At 45.6% G+C, this 19,404-nt stretch overlaps 1 protein-coding gene across 3 annotated transcripts; it reads right to left on the bottom strand.

Moving 5' to 3' along the window:
* Positions 1-189: 189 nt before the first annotated feature.
* Positions 190-19,116, bottom strand: LOC121704909 (GEM interacting protein). Of its 3 annotated transcripts, none has more exons than XM_042085453.1 (20): positions 18,685-19,116; positions 16,435-16,522; positions 16,172-16,272; positions 12,817-12,942; positions 10,542-10,606; positions 10,082-10,189; positions 9,741-9,821; positions 9,059-9,220; positions 8,167-8,304; positions 7,082-7,272; positions 5,723-5,823; positions 5,511-5,573; positions 5,276-5,368; positions 4,995-5,152; positions 4,521-4,697; positions 3,778-3,915; positions 3,448-3,650; positions 2,885-3,218; positions 2,018-2,120; positions 190-1,643 (listed from the first exon to the last, which is right to left on the bottom strand). In XM_042085453.1, exons 1-20 carry the CDS (start codon positions 18,731-18,733, stop codon positions 988-990), a joined length of 3,135 nt encoding a protein of 1,044 aa, XP_041941387.1. In that variant the 5' UTR covers positions 18,734-19,116; the 3' UTR covers positions 190-987. The 3 variants fall into 3 exon arrangements, with proteins under 3 accessions (XP_041941387.1, XP_041941388.1, XP_041941389.1); XM_042085454.1 differs by having other exon boundaries at positions 190-1,640; XM_042085455.1 differs by lacking the exon at positions 18,685-19,116 and having other exon boundaries at positions 12,817-12,937.
* Between the last annotated feature and the right edge of the window lie 288 nt (positions 19,117-19,404).

The following is a 19,404-nucleotide window of genomic DNA, read 5'->3' as shown; positions in this document are numbered from 1 at the left end:
AGCAGCACATTTTGGCAGGTTAATTTTTGGGGAAAAGACAAGGTGGGTGCTTAAATCTTGTTGTCATAATGAAATAGAAAGGAAATAAATAAATGCTCTTTAACTTGTACCCCCCCCCCCCCCCATTTTCCTATTGTGTATGTAGGCTATGTGCACTACTGTGCTGTATGACAAAAATAATTACACATCTTGGCAGAATAGTTTGATAAGTATTTTTGATAATTTAAAATAGGCTACGCTAAACACATCATACAAAATACTGCACATTGACACTGTCATTGATACATTCAAATTATAAGTCTCATCAGTGGTTATACAGAGACAAAAAGCCTGTTAGATCTATACATACAGCAGTCTCTCTGACAAATTATTTTTCAATTGTCTGTGCTGCTGGAATACTCATGTCTCCCAGTATTCCTGCGCAGGCCACAGTTCTGCAGTAAATAAATATGGTCATTTGTTTTCCCCAAGTGTAATACGGCCATTCATTCATTCATTCCCTCACTCTCCACCTCATGCTGGTGTGTGGTGAGCATTCTGGCGCATAATGTCTGCCGTGCATCACCTAAGTGGGTGCTACACATTGGTGGTGGTGGTTAGAGAGGCTCCGCCTTCACTGTGAAGCGCTTTTGGTGCCTTGATAAAGCACTATATAAATGCAAGTTGTTGTTGTTGCTGTTCATCTCTTTATTGTTCATCATAGTTCCTTGTTATTGCCAGAAATCCTCTGTTGTAAAGTTACATGGCCCGGGGTTTTTCCCCCCCAGTGTGTTATGACAGTACATCAGGGCTTTGAATTCATGACACGAAGACATTCGTAAGTGTTAAAAAAAAAAAAAATCCTACTGAAAAGCACTGAAATGGAAACTGATCAGTGTGTTTTATTAGAGATGTATCTCTGTGCCTATATGTTTACATACTGTATTCTGTAGGTGTGTTGTTGAGTGGTTTCATGTAATCCGTCTAGGAAGACCAGTCCCGTGTTCCTCAGACAAAGTGTAGCTGCTCCCCTTTCCCCAAGCCACATCGCCTCAGCTTCAGCCCAGATAGAATCTTGTGTGCAGTCCGGTCGTCCCCCGACAGCCTCCTCAAAGACTGGCCGAGGACTCGGACCTCCCCGTCTCCCCCGTGCCTGTTATTGGACTGGTTGCTGTTCAGCTTGGCCAATGGGTCTGTTCTGCCCCTAACCGGCTCCACCCCATCCGAGGGGACTCCCTTCCGATTGGTTGTAGCAGCGGCAGCCGCCAAGGCCGCCACCGTGTCGTCCAGGCGCACGTCCAACCTGGCGGAGGAGAGACGACCCTGCAGGGCCTGGCCGGCTCGGCTGCGTGGGCGGGCCATCTCCGCAGCGCTCTCCCGTCGGCCATGGGAGAGTGCGTGCGTCTGGCTCTGGGTTTGGTTCTGCGTGGGGCGCCCCAGCTCGGGAGAGGAACTGCGGCTGCTGTCTGGAGTGTCCGGCAGGGTGGACCTGTTGGAGGCCTCGGCCCCGGTGCGGGGGCCAGTGGAGCGGGCTCTAGGGGCTGGCGTGGGGTGCCGGTGGTACTTGACCGGCTGCCTGCTGAAGGGGCAACGGGCCTGGGGGGCATGGGAGGGTCCGGCCCCCCCTGAGACTGTGGGCGCAGCTCGTCTCACAGCCAGGACTGCTGGAGGGTCACGAGCAGTAAAAGGGGCAATTAGAAAACTTTCAAAAAGTCCTAAAATCATTTCTATGAAATAACATGGATGCAAAAGATGCACAGAGCTGCTTATAAAGCGTATTATTATTATTATTATTATCATTATTATTATTATTATTACTAAAAAAAATTGTCAGGAAAAACTAATGACAATCTTTGACAAAGCTAACACATTATAAGCTAATATGTATGTAAGCTTGTACACTCACAACCTTGAAAGCTTGTGTGCTTATTGCAGATGGCAGGCAAGAGCAGCAGCAAGCAGGCCAAATTGTCCAACATGTTCTATCTATTACCTTTCATCCAATGGTGACAGTCCTTTCACATCCCCTCCTGCCTACCTGCTTTCTCATTGGCCCGTGGGCTGAGCTGGTCCACGGCTTCATTGGACGAGGACTTGTCAGAAATGTAACCCTCGCTTGAGTCTCTCTTGATAGTACGGGTCTGTTAGAATGACACACACTGTGGCCTTAGGGGGGAGGTGTAACTAACATGTCTGAACATATAACTTAGGAGAGATGGTGGGGGAGGGGCGGTCACAGGGTCCAGAATCACATTAGACTTGTGACATACTCGGATAGGCAGCCTTGTCTATGTTTGGGGGGGGGGGGTTGATGTATTAATTGTTTGGGTATTAATATTGTTTGCAAGGGCCCTTGGTCTAAACATGGTGAGAAGTGCAACAAGTGCATTGAGGCTAAATTTACTTCAGACGTTGTCCTCCTGGTGCTCTTAACACATTTGTTGGACCATATGTCAAGAGCAGGGATTTAACCAGCTCGCTGCCGCCAGCCAACCACTCCCATCCCCGTGTCTGAGGGGGATGGGCTGAGGCTGAGGCTGAGGCAAGACACTGCAGAAGCGCACAGGCAAGCACACTAATCCTCACAGCGTAAGCATTTAAGACCTCAGCTGGCTCAGTTGCAGCTTTCTACCCCAGGTTGATGCAGCGGGGAGGCAAACGCGTAGCACAAGAAAAGCGAAGCGCCCTCCGAGAGCCTTTAATCTCTGTTTGTTTTCATGCTCTCCTTATCTGAATGTAATCATCTAAATCTCTTACAACTACATATGTTAGCTGTTGGTCAAAGGTGTTAGATAGTGTAGGTGAGGCATTTGTTGATTGGATCAAACAACTTCCAATCTATGGGAGGGCAAGGAGCATGCAGTGTTCTGATATCAGCTGGGGAAAGCGAGACAGCAAGTCTTACCTCCAGCGAGCGAGGGCGCTCTCGAGACGTCGCTCCCTCGTCCTGCGGGGTGCTGGTAGACAGAGAGTTGGGGCAGGAGGTCCTGGTGGGGGTCTGTGGGAGGGGGGCAGTGGGCACCGGGGGCGGAGGGGTGCACGATCTCCCCTGATCCATTGGCCCAAACACCTGGCTTTGGTGGCTGATGAGGAACTCCACCAGCAGGGCCTGGTAGCTCGTCTCCAGCAGGGCCAGCATCGACACGTCTCCAGACACCAGGGGGCGCAAGAGAGTCGGACCGAAAATGATGCCTAGGTTTCCTGGCGACATCTTGTTCTCTTCGTAATTCTCTGATACCCTGTAGACAAATGAGAGACGAATTATAGCTTTATAAGCTTAACTTTTTAGGTGACATGATTGGCGAGGATTTACATATCCTTTTTTAAAAATAGTCAATTTTGTCTCCTATTTTTTGACAGCTGTGTATTTATAACATACCAACTCCATCTTTTCGTCTGTGCTTTTTTTTTTTATCAATCTCATAACAACAGCTGTATTGTGTCCAAAACTGATTTGCATTGCTTTACCTGTGCAGGTGAGCCATCATGTGATGCAACGTGCTGTAGTTGCTGAGAGGGAGCCGGTCCAGCAGCTCTCTCAGACTCTGCGTAATCTTCTCCTCCGTCCCAGGATTCTCCATGGAATGGTTCTTCTCGCTCAGATGCTGGATCTCTTTGCCCACAGTGATGAAGTTGTTGTACAGGTCAAAGGTCATAAGTGGCTCAGGCAGCTGTCAAAAATAAGAGCCAAAGCGCGTTAACTGAATGATCAGTATGCACGTTTTATGAGTAAACCTGACAAATAATCACATATTTTTAGTCCTGTTAAATGTAACCGTTGAAGTGGCACCCTGCTACCTCTTTAAAAAAGTGCTTTAAGACGGAGGAGACGTCATGGGGAGAGAGGTCAGAGAGGTCAACGTTATCCTTCTGGATCTCAAAGGCCTGGCAGAGCTTCAGAACCCGGGGTTTGGAGCCACTGATCCGATACACACCCTAAGGGAGATACAAGAGAGAGTCAAATGCATTACATTACTGTCATGCAATACATAGACAAACAGGTTATGCTTCTTTATTTGTGTGTTTCGGAACAGCTCAGGTCTTTTTAAAGCATGCAGTGTGGCACAGACTCTATTTCTTGCTTCTATTAGATACTGCAGGGGCAGCCGTGGCCTACCGGTTAGGGCTTCGGGCTTGTAACCGAAGGGTTGCCGGTTCGATCCCCCGACCCAGTAGGAAAAATATGGGCGGGGGAAGTGGTTGAGCACTGGTCTCCCATGCCCACATCCACGGCTGAAGTGCCCTTGAGCAAAGCACCTAACAGGCAGCCCACTGCTCCGGGTTAGTGTGAGCTTCACCTCACTGCGTGTTTACTGTGTGCTGTGTGTGTTTCACGGATTGGGATAAATGCAGAGACCAAATTTCCCTCACAGGATCAAAATACTTATACTTATACTAAACTGTGTTCCATGCCCTTCTAGCAAACAACCTGGTTTCGAGTAACATCCTACCTGTCTTGCATTATTTATTTCGTTGTTGTTGTGAAATAAGGAAGCATTTCTTTACTGCTCGCCACCACAGTTTTACTCAGGGGAGTGTACCTGCATTCCCAGGGCCCTGTTCTCAATCTCGGCTGTGCAGACGCGCACTATGTAGGGCACTTCCTCCGGAGTCTCTCTGGGCAGGAGAGAGAAACCTGTGCCGAACAGCAGCCCCTTCCGCTGTTCACACTCCAGCTGACAAACCTCTAGACACTTCCTGTGCATGACAAGACCACACTGTGGGGAAGGTGAGAGAGAGAGAAAGAGAGAGAGAAAGAGATAGAGAGAGAGAGACAGACAGAGAGAAAGAGGGAGTACGTGGCAGGCAGAGAATGTAATGTTGAGTAATGTTTAAATAATGATAAAAAACATAGAATGAAGTTATGCATTGCACAATGTAAGGCTATAAGCCACCGCGAATGCAGTTAAAATGATGCAGTACTCCCTGTAGACCACAGTGATTTATTACACTGTTACTATATCTATTATTTCAGTGAACACAGGCCCTTATTCAAGCTAATTAGGCTTACACACCTCCTCACACTCTACTCCATTGACCAGGACGTAGTTTTCACACTGTTTGCACTTGATCATCTTGCTCTTCGTCTTCCTTAAACGATGAGTCAGAGCAGCCCGCGATGTGCGCACCTTGCCCGTCGATCCGTTGCTCTCCGACAGAGGGTCCAAGCTTTCTATGGGGTGGGATGAGGACAAGCCAATGTTTCTCAACAGGACAAATCATGTTTGCTTGTAATAATATTAAGATTATTTGTAACACAGAATAACATTTCAAAATGTCATCAAGGAGGACTCACCGGCTTCATACACTGTCCCCATTTCTCTCTCATCGAGATCATCTGATGACATGGTCCCAGAGGGCACTTTTGCAGCCCTTCGATTTCCATGGGCTATTGGCAGAGGGGGGGCATATTACAGGACCGGCTACTTAAAGATGATGCAGAAAATCTCTCTTTTTCTCATAGAAGTAAGAGGCGGAAAATTAACAAACTGCACCAAACACTGGCTGGTGTGAAATAGGAGCCCTCTTACCAGGACTGGACAGAGACTCAAGACTTCCTCCCATGCTTTCGCTGTCACTGTTGCCAGGGCGACCTATAGGATGGGGTAAGATAAATCATGACTGTGAAGAATCCCCAGCAAACAAACTCTTCCCTTGTTCCTTGTTGTTGATGGGCTCATTACATTTGCTGAATCTTAATCCAGTGTTTGTTTTGATGTGTGTACTGTATTTCAAGACTTACGTCCATCACCGCTGTGTCGTTTTAGTTCGTCCGGAAGGGCAAAGGAATCTTGAAGAGCAGTGAGGGGATTGCTTGTTTTGCGGCGACCACTGGGGGGCGACCTACCAAAGGGAAGACAGAAGTCCCCACTGATCAACAGAGAGTTAGGCCAACTTGTTTGTGTGGGACATTTATTGAGAGAATACAGCAAGGTATTGTCTGTGATGTCTGTCAACTGCACATATAAGAGATACATGCCATTCATTTGATTGTTTGCCTGTGACTGTAGTTTGTGCACATGAAGAAACTGCATAAAGAGCCTACTGTGATGTTCAGTAGAACATTCTAGCACAGTACACTGAAGCGTTAGTGCTCAGATCACCATGACCGATGGAATGTTTTCATCCTCAAAAATCAAGTGTGCCTGTATGTGGCACAGAAAGGAAGAGGCCCGCCATATTGTTTTATCAAGGACAAGTCACAGTGAGTTGGGAAATCTAACATACTCTCTCTAGAGTCCTCTTTTTGTGTCTCCTTTACCCTCTGACAGGCCTCATGAGTTAACACTGCAAGACCAGAGTAGAGTTGGCATACATACATTATTTTGTCTTGACAAGAAGAGTCAGGATAATGCCACTAGGTTTCAAATAAACAGAGAACAAAAAGTTCTCAAGTTCTTAAGTGTTTTTTTCCACTCTACCTGTCTTATTTGCAATAGGAAAAAAAACTGTGCTTGGGTGAACACCCTGAAAGACCACAGCCTTTAAAGAAAGAGAGAGATAGATAGATAGATAGATAGATAGATAGATAGATAGATACTTTATTGATCCCCAAGGGGAAATTTCAAGAAAATTCAAGAAGATGTTTTGTTGAACCAGAAATGAAGGGTTCAGATGCAAAAGCCTCTAAATGCCACCTACGTCAAAAATGAGATAAAGATGGTGAGTGAATGCTCTCCTCACATAGTATACGTTAATCAAATAATTTAACTTCAAAACACATCAAATAACACTCTCTTCCTGGTCTGAAATATCGATTTCTATGCAAAAACCTATAGGAACCGGATTTTAAATGCTCATTTAAAAGAAATGTGGTCAGACGGATTTAGAGGGTTTTGCATCTGAACTCTTCAAATATAAACAAAATGTGAAGGATCAACCACTCTGACATAATGTGAAAAACACCTATGCTCTATATTGATATGATGGCCACTAAAGTTAGCATGCAAACAAGTAAACATTAGCATGGCTCTCTCGCAGCCTAATATCACTTTGTAGTACCAGGTGTGGCACTGGAGGTGTGCCGTGTGGCTGCGTTCAAGTCAACCCAAAGCCCACAGATCTACATGGCACCTTTAAAGCTCTTTAGCTCTTCTCTCACCTCTTGCTTTGGGGGACATATTCCTGGAACATGAACGTCAGGGGAGGTTGTTGCTGCCGGTGGGTCCCAAACACGTAGCGCAGGTAGGGCTCGCCAGGCTCGTACGGCCTGCATGTCTCCTCCAGGTTACCGTAACCCAAAGGAACAGATTCCGTCTGCTGTCGCTGGAAGAAGAACATGTTCACCGTGACCTGGAGAGACAGCAAGAGTCATGGTTAGAAACACAAGCACAGAGTACAGTGGGAAATGACAATAAAACCTATTTGACTTGATTTGACCGAAGATTTGCACTGATTTGATACAATATGGACTATTTCCAGTTGACAATATGGGACGATTTGGATATTTTGCTATTTGTTTTTAAAGACACTGAACAAAACTACACTGCCTGGCCAAAAAAAAGGTCACTACCTGGATTTAACTAAGCAAATAGGTAAGAGCCTCCCTGTGGGGGCAATGCTATGATCTGGGGTTGCTGCAGTTGGTCAGGTCTGTGGTGACCAGGTTATTCCATCGATTGATTTTTTCTTCCCTGATGGCACGGGCATATTCCAAGATGACAATTCTAGGATTCATCGGGCTCAAATTGTGAAAGAGTGGTTCAGGGAGCATGAGACATCATCACCAGACACAGAGTCCAGACCTTAACCCCATTGAGAATCTTTGGGATGTGCTGGAGAAGACTGCGCAGTGGTCCGAATCTCCCGTCATCAAAACAAGATCTTGGCGAAAAATGAATGCAACGCTGGATGGAGATAAGTGTTGTGACATTGCAGAAGCTTGTGGAAACGATGCCACAGCGAATGTGTGTCATAATCAAAGCTAAAGGCGCTCCAACGAAATATTAGAGTGTGGCCAGGCAGTGTATAAAACAACAAATCATCATTATGGTCCCATGCTTCATGTATTGAAATAAAACATTCTATAATTTGTCAATGCTCACCAGAAGTCAAATCTGAGACTGTTCAACTTACACATTCTGTTACATATTTATTTTATTATTAAAATATATATATAATAATACATATTACATTTCTGTTCAGTATATTTACTAATCACACCAAAAACACCTCCAACCAACCCACCTCCTTCAGTACGGTGTCCCCCTGACAGATGAGTTTGCGGATGTGGACGATGATCTTCTCCTTCACTCTCTCCAGCTCGTCGTGGTGACCCTGAGCGTCTTTCACGCACTGCTTGTAGAGATTCTCTGCCTCCATCGTCTGTGCATTTAGGTAAACAGACATATGGTTTAGTACCTCACGAGCACAGCAAGTTACAGACATATGTACCTCACGAGCACAGCAAGTTACAGACATATGGTTTAGTACCTCACGAGCACAGCAAGTTACAGACATATGTACCTCACGAGCACAGCAAGTTACAGACATATGGTTTAGTACCTCACGAGCACAGCAAGTTACAGACTCCCAGAAAAAAAACGTATCCTGTTGTAAAACCTACTGTATGTACTGTATATAGACTGTATTTCAAAATGAACATTGCCTGATATGTGTTGTGTAACACAGACAAAGCCTAATGACTAAATCTCAAGTCAAAGGTAAATGATACAGTGCCAGTCCAGTGTTGGACCCAGGGATGGATTATTGCACGGGCCTACCAGGCCCAGGGGCCCAAGGGGTCAGGGGGCCCTGAAGCCCAAGCCTTTGCATGAAATCATTGCCTCAATATCAACACATCAGGATGTAGGCTATGAATCTGATTGAATTAAAGTATTGGCCATCCCCAAAATGCACCAGAATACAGGAAATCACATCAAACAAATTAAAAATGTTCGGGGGGAGGACACCCAAACCCCCCCTCCCACATATGCGACAATTAGTGAGGGGCCCTTAATACATCTGGGCCCAGGGGCCCGAAAGTTCAGAATCCGTCCATGGTTGGACCCCCTGATTCATTCAGACCCCACAGAGACGTGTGCCCCAGTGGCCATATTGTCTTGGATGTGTTGGGTACCTTGGTCTTAGCGTCGTCCCTGGACTTCCTCCTCTTGTCCAGGGTCTTGAATCCCCCTGCCTCCTCCTCGGCCTTGGTGGTCATGGCCTTGGCCTTCTCCAGCTCCTCGCACCGCTGGATGTACTGCTGCCGGGCCTTCTTCAGAGCCGACTCCGCATCGTTCTGATACCAAAGATGGTCATTAGTAGAATCCTTAGTATATTACATTAGCATGATCACAAACAGCACTAGCCTGGTGCTCTACTAGAACTGGTGTTTTTTGTTGGGGGTGGCAGTCTGCAAACCATTGTTTCAGGAATGAAACAATGATTAGGAAGTGGTTAAAGGAAATGCTATGTTTGGATCTATTTTGTGTCAGATGAAAATCAACTGAGCAGTCAGTCATGATTGAGGAGGAAATTGTATTATGGCTTACATTTTTTAGTATGTTTTATATAAGTCTCATTCGCAGTATGTGTTTGTTTGGCTTTCCAGTTCCCACTGCTTATTCAAGCCCTGAGAGCCCAGTTTCTGCTGTGACTGTATCCAATCACTATCAATGTCATTTGGATCAATACTCATTAATGATGCCCCTGACCCAATCGAAATCCAATTTTCTGACCACAGGGAATGCAGTTTAAATGCAGGGTCAAAGTAAAACAACAACCCCAAACCCCCCAATAATAACACAAAAGATACCAACCATTTTTTTCTGCTCCTTTGTCCACTGTTCTTTGAACTCCCTTCGCCATTTGTCAATCTCATTCCTCTTGGATGCAAGGGCCTGAATAGATGAACAGTTGAAACAAAGAGAGAGAAAGAGAGGGGGGGGGGGGGTTATACCCAATGCTGCTCAGTCAATATCCACACTGATAAATGTGACCTGTCAAGCCTGAATCGATTTCACTCAGCCTGGCTGGTAGCAGTTCTGGGAACAGTGGAACAGTGGAATATTTCTCAGTACAGTGAAACAGCCCTCGGTATAGTGGAACAGTTCTTGGTATAGTGGAACAGTTCTCTGTATAGTGGAACAGTTCTCGGTACCTGGTAGCAGCGCTGGTGCAGCAGCTCGGCGGTGTGTTTGGCATTGGAGCCGTTCTTGGCGTCCTGTTCGAGCACCATGGTGTAGATGTACTGCAGAGGCATCAGGTCCTGCATAAGGTTCACACGACACACAGGAAACATGAGACGGCCATGAGGATGTCTCACCTCGCGTTACCTCTCGTAAAATGGTCAGAGCTGTAACCCTTGTAATATAATTGATATATGTAAGTCGCTTTGGAAAAAGTGTCTGCTAAATGAATAAACGTAAATGTATAAGTATACTCTAGTTATGTATGACCAGCGTTTAGGTAGAGCTTTATGGGCATGGAGGAGGTAGGAGGTGGTGTTGAGATCCTGACAGCTATAATTAAGTGCACAAGCAGTGCATACATAAATTCGACTCTGGACTGAAACATGCACCCACCACCCTTGTTTGCACCTAGCATGCACATGCACTCACCTGTTGGGACACACTTGATTTGGCTGCTTCTGCCGCTCGCATTATGTTCTTCGCAAACTCTTGTTCTGTAAATAAAAGAGGAGAAGTGATTCTCAATGGGTTATAAAGTTTTGGTTTACATCTTTGTTAAAAGGAAACATGAATAGATACATCGAAGGGAGGCCCGTTTGGAGACCCAGAGACTAGACTAAACACGAGCTTCTCTTCTCTGATGCGAAAAGAGAATAATGGCCTACTTTATGTTCATAATTTCTGTCCCATAAATGCCTAAAGGAAACTGGAACATGTGCTTCATAGGAAGAAATAGTTTAAAGGAATGGTCAGTATTCATGGATGACCTACAAATGTTGGGGGGAGGGGAGAATAGACTGGCGATCGACCCAGTAACATTACCCTTTCTTGCCCTGATGCTAAAAGGTCGGTGGCTAGTATGTGGCACTGAAATGCCATATGTGAAGAAAGAACATCATGGAATCTGTGATTGATTGGAAAAAATGTTGCCATGGTCAGTATTGATGGATGCCACTGTGCTCATAAATCAATATGAAAGTAAAGGGCTTAGCATGGCAGAAAAATAAAAGTGTCGGAGCCAAGCCATTTCCATTGCCCATTAGGACTTCTGCCAAACCTAAATGCTTTGTGTTACGAAACTGGACAAATGGATCCCCTCGAGCTCTCCCTGAACATGTAAAACTTCAGTAGTCTACAACCTCAGATTAACCCCATATGTACAGTCCTATAATGCTTCATCTCATGGCCTTTACTACTCTACATATCCGCTAGCCCGCCACAAGACATCTCACCACTGCTCCTATTATTAACCCTCTCACTTGACCACAGCGCTCAGAGCTACCAGTTGTGGGTTTTTTTTCTGACCATGTTTGTCACCATCGCCCTATATAATGTGTACATAGGTTACTTTGTTTTTTAGATTTAAATATCTGACAATGTTGGTGAACAGTAGTTCAATTATTATTGATACAGTTATTCAGGGGGAGGTGTAATTTCAAGTGTGCATAGTCCCACACATGAATAAACCTATTGTGAGTGCATACCATCTCTACAACCACTTTACCAGTCCCGGCCCTGTCACTACAAGTGTCTTATGCTTGATCACCCCCAAGCACATTGGACTTTTTTAATTTAATTTATGTAGTGTATTTAGTATTTAGTTTTCTTATCCTTCTTATCTTCTACTGTCTTTATTGTACAGTGGAGTTTAGTTATATGTTTATACTTATACTTATGTTTACCATTTCTGCTGTAAGTGCATGTTGTGTGTGATGTCTGTATGCTACTGAGACCCTTGAATTTCCCCTTGGGGATCAATAAAGTATCTATCTATCTATCTATCTATCTATCTATCTATCTATCTATCTATCTATCTATCTATCAACATAGGTCCATTATCTCAGGTTATGTAGTAGGTGCATATCTTAATTCACACGGCGAGGATCTCCTTCATTGCGGTGACCAGTCTAACTGACATGGCATGCCTTATGTCCTGGCAAGCAGAGTGGCATTTACAGACATGCACGCTGTTTCCCTGGGTAATCCCTTCACCCCCTGCTCCATTCTCTCCCACAGAAGCCTCCTAATCTGGGACTAGTAATCCCTATCCCCCCCCTCTCTTTGAGATTTTATCAGGGTGACCCTGGTTGTTGTCGTCGGCGTCTCCGTCATTGTTGTTGTTGTTGTTTTCATTGACTGCCGACTGCCGGATAGACACAGTGGCGCACCATGGAACACCAGGGCCCTGTCTGCTTGATCTTAGCCACTACAGGTAATAGCTACGGTTAGCCACCAGGGGGTACCACTAGTGGACTGAACTCACACACAGGGTTCCTCTGAAATCACACATTCTCTAGCCTCTAGCACCTACATTCGACGTGATGTTTTTCTAAGAATACAAGAGAGCTATATATAGACAATGACATCTATTTGTCAGGTGAAGTCATTGGGTGACAGTATGATAGAGAACAGATTAATAATCGAAACAACATAGTTCTGAGGTACACAAGGAGCACTACTCACTGCTACCTTCAGCTAAAGGAAACATTAATCAGTCCTGATAGGTTCTCAACAAGTTCAGATTTAAGAGCTTCTGAAAAAACTCATTGATTTTGCAAAATTTCTTCAGCTTAATACATGGGGGCAGTTAATATGGTATTAATATGGTTTTGTTTTTTTATCTTGCATAAAACACTGTCCTGCGGCTAATACACAATGCGGCTAATACACAGGAAATGACTGTAGTGTCAGTGGCACCACTCACCATAGCTGATTCTCTTGTCCATCCAGGCCAGCAGGTCTTTGGCGTAGCGGCACCACATCTTGGTGTACTGCAGGGCGATCTCCACACCCCCCTCACAGCGGCACAGTGCCTGGTCAGCATCCTGGGCTGAGAATGAGTACATCAACATCACGACTCCTTGGGCATCCCCACCCAGCCTCTCTCTCTCTCACACACACACACACACACACACTTTCTTCAAGAGGAGCGCAAACAGTCTGGGACGGTCCAAACCTCAGCCTCTCACCCCTACCACAATGTCAGCCTGTGCAGTAGGGCATATCTGTCTGTCCTCAAATGCTTTATCTACTGTCATGTCAAATGCTTAGGAATCCAAAAACAGAATCCAAAATGAGTAGGATAGTCTCCTTGTGTCTTGAATCCTCTGACATGTTTATCCAAAGTGAAAAAGGCAAAGACGAGCGACAGCTATCGATGAGAACATGTCTTCAGTCCTCAGTCCTTACTCCGCAGGTTTTAGGTGCCAGGAGAGACAGGTATACGCTGAAGTGAAGTTCCATCTATCTCAGTGAAAAACATCTCAGAGGGAATCACATCTAGAGGAGTCATTGGCTCAGTGCAGTATGACTTCACGACCCCGTAGTATGTGCTGGATGAAAGAGTTCCATCCACAACGCGACGGGTGACAGTGTCCAACCCCCGTTAGTCCTCCGTCCTCCTCGTCTCAGAGTTCAGCTCTGGTCATCTGGACTCTCTGAGAGAAACCTCCTGTGCAGCTGCTCTCTCTCTCTGCTCTCTCTCTCTGGCTTAGCAGATTGGAGTTGAGGAGTGGCAGAGGAGAGATGCCTGGGGATTCCACCCAGGCTCTAGCTGTGCTCTGTCCCCTCCCTCTACCCCCCCCCCCCCCCCTTATCTCCCTTCATACCCCGCCAGACCAATGATTGAATTGACAGGGACATCATTGGATGTGAAAATGTTTGTTTGAGAGAACTTCACCTATTGAACATTAATTGTGCTAATACCATTTTAGACATGTGTGTGTGTGTTGGGGGGGGGGGGGGATAGACATTGCATACACCAAGTTCTCTCACTGCTTTTTGTGCTCACCGTCACAAAATAAGGAAGTAGGTTTCATTTATATCTGTAATCCAGCCAACACTTACTTTGTGAAACTGTCTGTTTTATTTGAGCATAGCGACAGGGCTGTATTTGGAACTTACTTCTCATTCCTGTGTATGATAAGCAGCAATGACTTCCTTTACCAGATATGGTAGCCTTTTTGCTTTTACTAAAATATTTACTGAAACATCCCTGACTCTTCACTATTATCATCACCATGTATATAGTCTCAGGCGCCTGATCAACATCATGACATGCCACAAAACTCGTCAGGAAGAAGCATGACATGTCACAACTCCCCTTAGCCTATGACACAATCAAACAGGCAAGGAGAGAGTGACACATCTTAAGTGTGACTGCAACCCTGGCCCGTGTCCACCATCTCCGACGTCACCCCGCCCCACCCCACCCCACACCGCCTCTTATCAGGGCCCTAGGCAGGGATTAGTGGCCAGGTCCAGATTGTAGAGGGCTTGCCTCCCGTGGAGATGTTGGGAATCGGGCCCAGGCCAGGAATAGGGCTCCTGACGGATGAGATGGCTTCAGCCACAACTATCACTACCTCATCATCAGCCTCTCTTTCAAAGCTACTGATGCTCCTACTGATGAGGCTGCTGCTGCGGCTGTCTGTGTGTTAGTATTGATTACGGTTATATATGCCAGCCCTGCATCCACTGAGGAGTCAATTGCTAAATGTTGCCTACAGTAAATGGGGCTGGCCTGATGTGACCCTACAGTTACACACACTCTATTGTTATTGAACCACAGGAAGTACACTGACACAGACATACACACACACACACACACACAGATACACACACACACACATACAAACACAAACACACACACACACACATGCACATACACATGCACACACACACGCACATGCACATGTGTGCGCATGCATATACACACACACAAATACACACACACACACGCACATGCACATGTGTGCGCATGCATATACACACACACAAACACACACACACCCCTACATTGGCAGGTCATTGTTTTGTCATTGATTTATGGGCATTGAATTAGAGTTGCCTGCCTTTAGATTATTACCAGGAACTGGATGCCGGTGGCTGTTCCCTAGCCGGGCGGGTTACGGGTGGAGGAGACCGGTGGGAGTTTGCCAGCAGATTAAAGAGACAACCTGAGGCTGTGAGACGCATCTCTGGCCAAAGTCTGTGCGTGTGAGTGTTGAGGGTGGAAGGGGGATGCGTCGTCTCCTCTGCTGGTCAGGTCTGGAGAGCGACTCCATGGACAGTGTCCACTGAGCCACGATGTGTTATTTAATCTTGCGGTGTCACCTGTAATCCCTAATCCCTGCTGTCATTTCACCGTCTGCTTCTAACAGGTTCTCCACAGCACCCATATGACCCAAGCCAGACTGGAGGCCCAGTGGCAGATGGGGGTGCATCCCCACTCACAATAGAGCGTACCTCTCGGCTCTCCCATAACTGTCCACTTCCTTTACCCAGACTCTAAGGCACCTCTCACTCTTTATCAATTACTGTCCTGTAATTGCATCTGTAGATTGACCGGTTAAACCTGGCATTGCCTATACTGGCTTAATCTCCAATAAACACAGGCTTTGGACAAAAGGGTTTACAGCATGTGAGGATGCTATGCTCTCTGCTCGTAATGTTTTCAGCTGTGTCCTTTCTCCAACATTTATGCTGCCTATGGTATTCTCCCGTTTTTACTCCACCAATTGAATCATTTTCAGACTTTAAGCATTTCTTCTCCTCCTTCTCTTCTCCTTAAGCCGCTCTTCCTCTCTTCTTCTCTCCTTTCCCTCTCTCTTTCCCCAGTACCTCTTCTCTTCTTGTCCACCTCCATCCCCGTTGTCCAGCCCTCTCTTTCAGTGGACGTCTGAGGAGGAGCCTGTGAGCAGCTGTCGGAGCGACTAATCCTGCCCCTTCCCCAGCGCTAATCTGGTTAGCGCGGGGCCATTAGCCCATGGGGCTAATTACATGTAGACACTGGCGGTTGGGGAAGGGGAGATTATGTGCGGTCCTGACCAGATCACTGGACCAGGGTTAGTGTCCGAGGCCCATGTGTATGTTAGAGAGGGGGGAAATAGCGATAGTATAGATATTGGTTTACATCGAATTAATGATAGGAAGTCATGACTGGAAAAGATTTTTGATGTGTCGAAAAAGATCATTTAAATGGTAGCTACACAGGGACACATACATACTGTGCACACACGCATGCACGCACGCACACACACACAGAGGGAAACTCTTACTAGGTGCAGCCCCTTCTGTTGCATCATCTTCCGGATCTACATTCTCTATGCAGGTGCTTTCAGAGATGGAATCGGCGTCGAGGTCATCCTCCTCAACAGGGCTGAGGCATCCAGACACACACACACACACACACACACACACACAGGGAGAGAAAGAGAAAGAGACAGACACATCACTCTTGTCATCCCACAGAAAATGAATCACAATGAATCTGACATTAAGGGATACATGCATCTAAGTGATACAGTTTGATTTCACATACTCATAGACGGAGAGCTGGAAGTTGTCAAAATCTCGCAGGACCTCGCTCATGCGTTTGGCATCTGTGGACCTTGTGTGGACTTTCTCATCTGTAAAGTGAAGGAGAAACCACTTATAGTGAAAAAGCATTCTACAAGATCACCATCACTATTCAGAGAGGTTTGGTGTACCTCTTTCTTGTTGTATAAGTAAATGGCAAGTGGGCGGCATTTATATTGCGCTTTTCTATTCCTCCAAGCACTCAAAGTGCTTTACAATGTCATGCCACACATTCACCCATTCACACACATACACACACACACTAATTCATTGATGGCGGATGCTGCTGTGCATGGCGCACTTTTGGTGTCTTGCTCTTGGACAGGGTCAGGAGAAGTTGGGCTCAAACCTGCAACCCTCTGGTTCTGGTTTCACGCTGCAAACCGACGTATGAAAGAAAATGAGAGAGGGATACACTGATAAGGAAAGAGAGAGAGAGAGAGATTGTAGTAAGTGAGTATAATAAAGCTAAGAGGTGGTCAGTAACTTCTCATTTGTGTGCGCTGCAGTTCGGAATCAGTCAGTAAACATTGGTTGTAGTTTGATCCAATTGCTTGCAGTGAGATTTTCAAATGCATGCTTGGTGCCGCCCCTTGAGTTGGGCCATTTTCATTATTCGTGGCCAGACCCTTAATCTTTCTGGATTACCAGGGTCTGGATTTTCATGTTAGGGATCACCCTGAGCAATGCTGAGCATTGTAATAGTCAAAACACCCATGCATTTGTATGAGCTACGTACTCAAACCCAACCCAAAAAGATCAGCTGACTTGCACTTCAAATTGTAGCACTCAAAAAGAACAGCCAAGCACAGCTGACTTACTACTCAATTGTAACACTAAAAAAAGCTCACCTTAGCACAGATGCACATTAACAGTCGTAAACCATGAGAAAGAAGCTACCAATCTCTCTTTCTCTCTCTCTCTCTTGGTGGCTTGCTCCATTTTGGTCAACCACATCCTGCTTGCCTTTTGTATCACACTCGGCAGCAAGGACAAGGCCCTGTTACTCAAGCTAGCAGTCACGTTTATCCTCACCAGCATGTTAGTGAGAAGGTTTCTGTTAGAGCTCTACCTGGGTCGTGTCTACAGGATAACGTAAATGTCTGGATGGTTAAGATGCTGCATAGATGTTGTTGATACTCAGCATGTTCCTCTTTGTGTGAACACATGCAGACATTTTTGTTGCTTGAGGTTTTTGAGAGTGTGTGTCTGTCGAGTCAGCATAGAAAATGTTCACATGATTCTTCACATTTTGGCTTGAGCTTGCATGCATGCACCAGCAAACTACTCATTTAATATGAAGGATCGATTTAGTAACACGTTGTATTAGACTATTACAATCTAATGTTAACTTAATAATTTAGGTAATCAAAATAAATGGATGAAAATGACAGCAATTGTTTGACTGTATTCATGCTAGTTAGATGATGTATTTAGATTCAGCTTAGCTCTATTCTAGAAGAAAAGTAAAACTGAAAATAAGATCTCTATTTTTTTGTCTGGCCTATTTCACCGGGACATAATTACTCAATTTGACATCAATATCAGATTCGGACCATTCCTCCTATTTCTTAATTTCAACTCAAAGTCAAATTTAATTCAACAAGAATAGACACCAAAACTGTCCTCTGGAATAACAGATGCTGTTACACCTGCTCATAAGGTGTAAAGACAGCCCAAATTAAGCCAACTAGTCAGTTTAACTAACTAAATCACCATACTGAGTGATAAGCAACAAAAGGAACTGGACTGTTTCTCAGTTTCAAAATGGAGGGCAACGACACAGGAAGTGCTGTGATCCTGCACACACCGAGTGTGAGTGCAGGAGATAACATGCAGACAGATGGGAAACCCAGTCAGAGACACCCACACACACAGAGAGAGAGAGAGAGAGAGAGAGAGAGAGAGAGAGAGACCCACACACACAGATAGAGAGAGAGACACAGATACACAGAGAGAAAGAGAGAGAGAGAGAGAGAGAGAGAGAGAGAGAGAGAGAGAGAGAGAGAGAGAGAGAGAGAGAGAGAGACAGACACACACACACAAAGTCTCCTTGTTTTAGTAAGTGAATCTTATTTTAAAAAATCTGAATCATGACATTAAAAAAGACAGGAATAAAAAACACAGACACAGCACACAGGCAAGGTAAGGATGGAGAGAGTGGGAACCTCCATCCGCCCAAATCGACTAGCCTCCACCTGCTGCCACTCACCCCTTAGCTTGGGCTGCTCCATCTCAGTCGCCTCTTCTGCATCGGCCATGTTTCGGTCCCCCTCTCTACCAAAGGCACCTTCACCAACAGCACACAGCAGCCCTTTTGCTTGGCCAAGAGGACATCCTCAGTACCACGCACAGGGATGTTAGTGGCCCTCACAAAGGCCTTACCTGTACGGGGGGATAGAGGTCGGTGCTGCCTTCGTCCTCAGTCTCTCACAAGCATGAGTAAATGACAACAACCCCCCCCCAAAAAAAGACAAAAGGTTGGTGTCATGGAGTGTCGCTTTTTGCGTGCTTGAAGTTCTCTTCCTCTAAACCAACTGAGGTTGGCCAATGTTCTTTCACCATCGCACCCAAGAGGAAGTAGATCTAACTCTCGCTGCGTAGGACACACCTATAACCCAGAGCTTCTGCTGGTTTCGCGAACGTTTGTGTGTGGGTATGTGCACAGGATGTGTGCTACTTGCATATGTGTGTGGGTTCCTTTAAGTATTAAGTAATGAGTAGGAGGATATGCATTTGGTGGTTTCAGATAAAGCATGAGTCTGGGGGGGGGGGGGGGTGTTAGAGTGACAAAATTCATTCATTCAACATTCTAAAATACATGCAATTGTTTCTGTTCAGTATTTCGTCATTTGGTTTCTATTTGTCTTTCTTTTTTAGACACCACATGCTGAATGACAGCTATGACAGCCTACAAAAGCATTACAGCGCC

This window comes from Alosa sapidissima, chromosome 3 (genome assembly GCF_018492685.1).
Source record: "Alosa sapidissima isolate fAloSap1 chromosome 3, fAloSap1.pri, whole genome shotgun sequence".
In the NCBI taxonomy this organism is placed as follows: domain Eukaryota; kingdom Metazoa; phylum Chordata; class Actinopteri; order Clupeiformes; family Clupeidae; genus Alosa; species Alosa sapidissima.
Note: the sequence above shows the minus strand (reverse complement) of the source record. Positions and strands in the feature narration are given on the sequence as shown.

What these genes read in the sequence shown, in the direction of transcription:
- LOC121704909 (XM_042085453.1), bottom strand. Translation starts at nt 18,733, where the DNA reads ATGGCCGATGCAGAAGAGGCGACTGAGATGGAGCAGCCCAAGCTAAGG. An exon ending in ACGACACAGCGGTGATGGAC is followed by an intron (nt 5,574 to 5,722) that starts GTAAGTCTTGAA and finishes CCCATCCTATAG; the next exon opens with GTCGCCCTGGCAACAGTGAC. An exon ending in ATGATGGCTCACCTGCACAG is followed by an intron (nt 3,219 to 3,447) that starts GTAAAGCAATGC and finishes ATTTGTCTACAG; the next exon opens with GGTATCAGAGAATTACGAAG.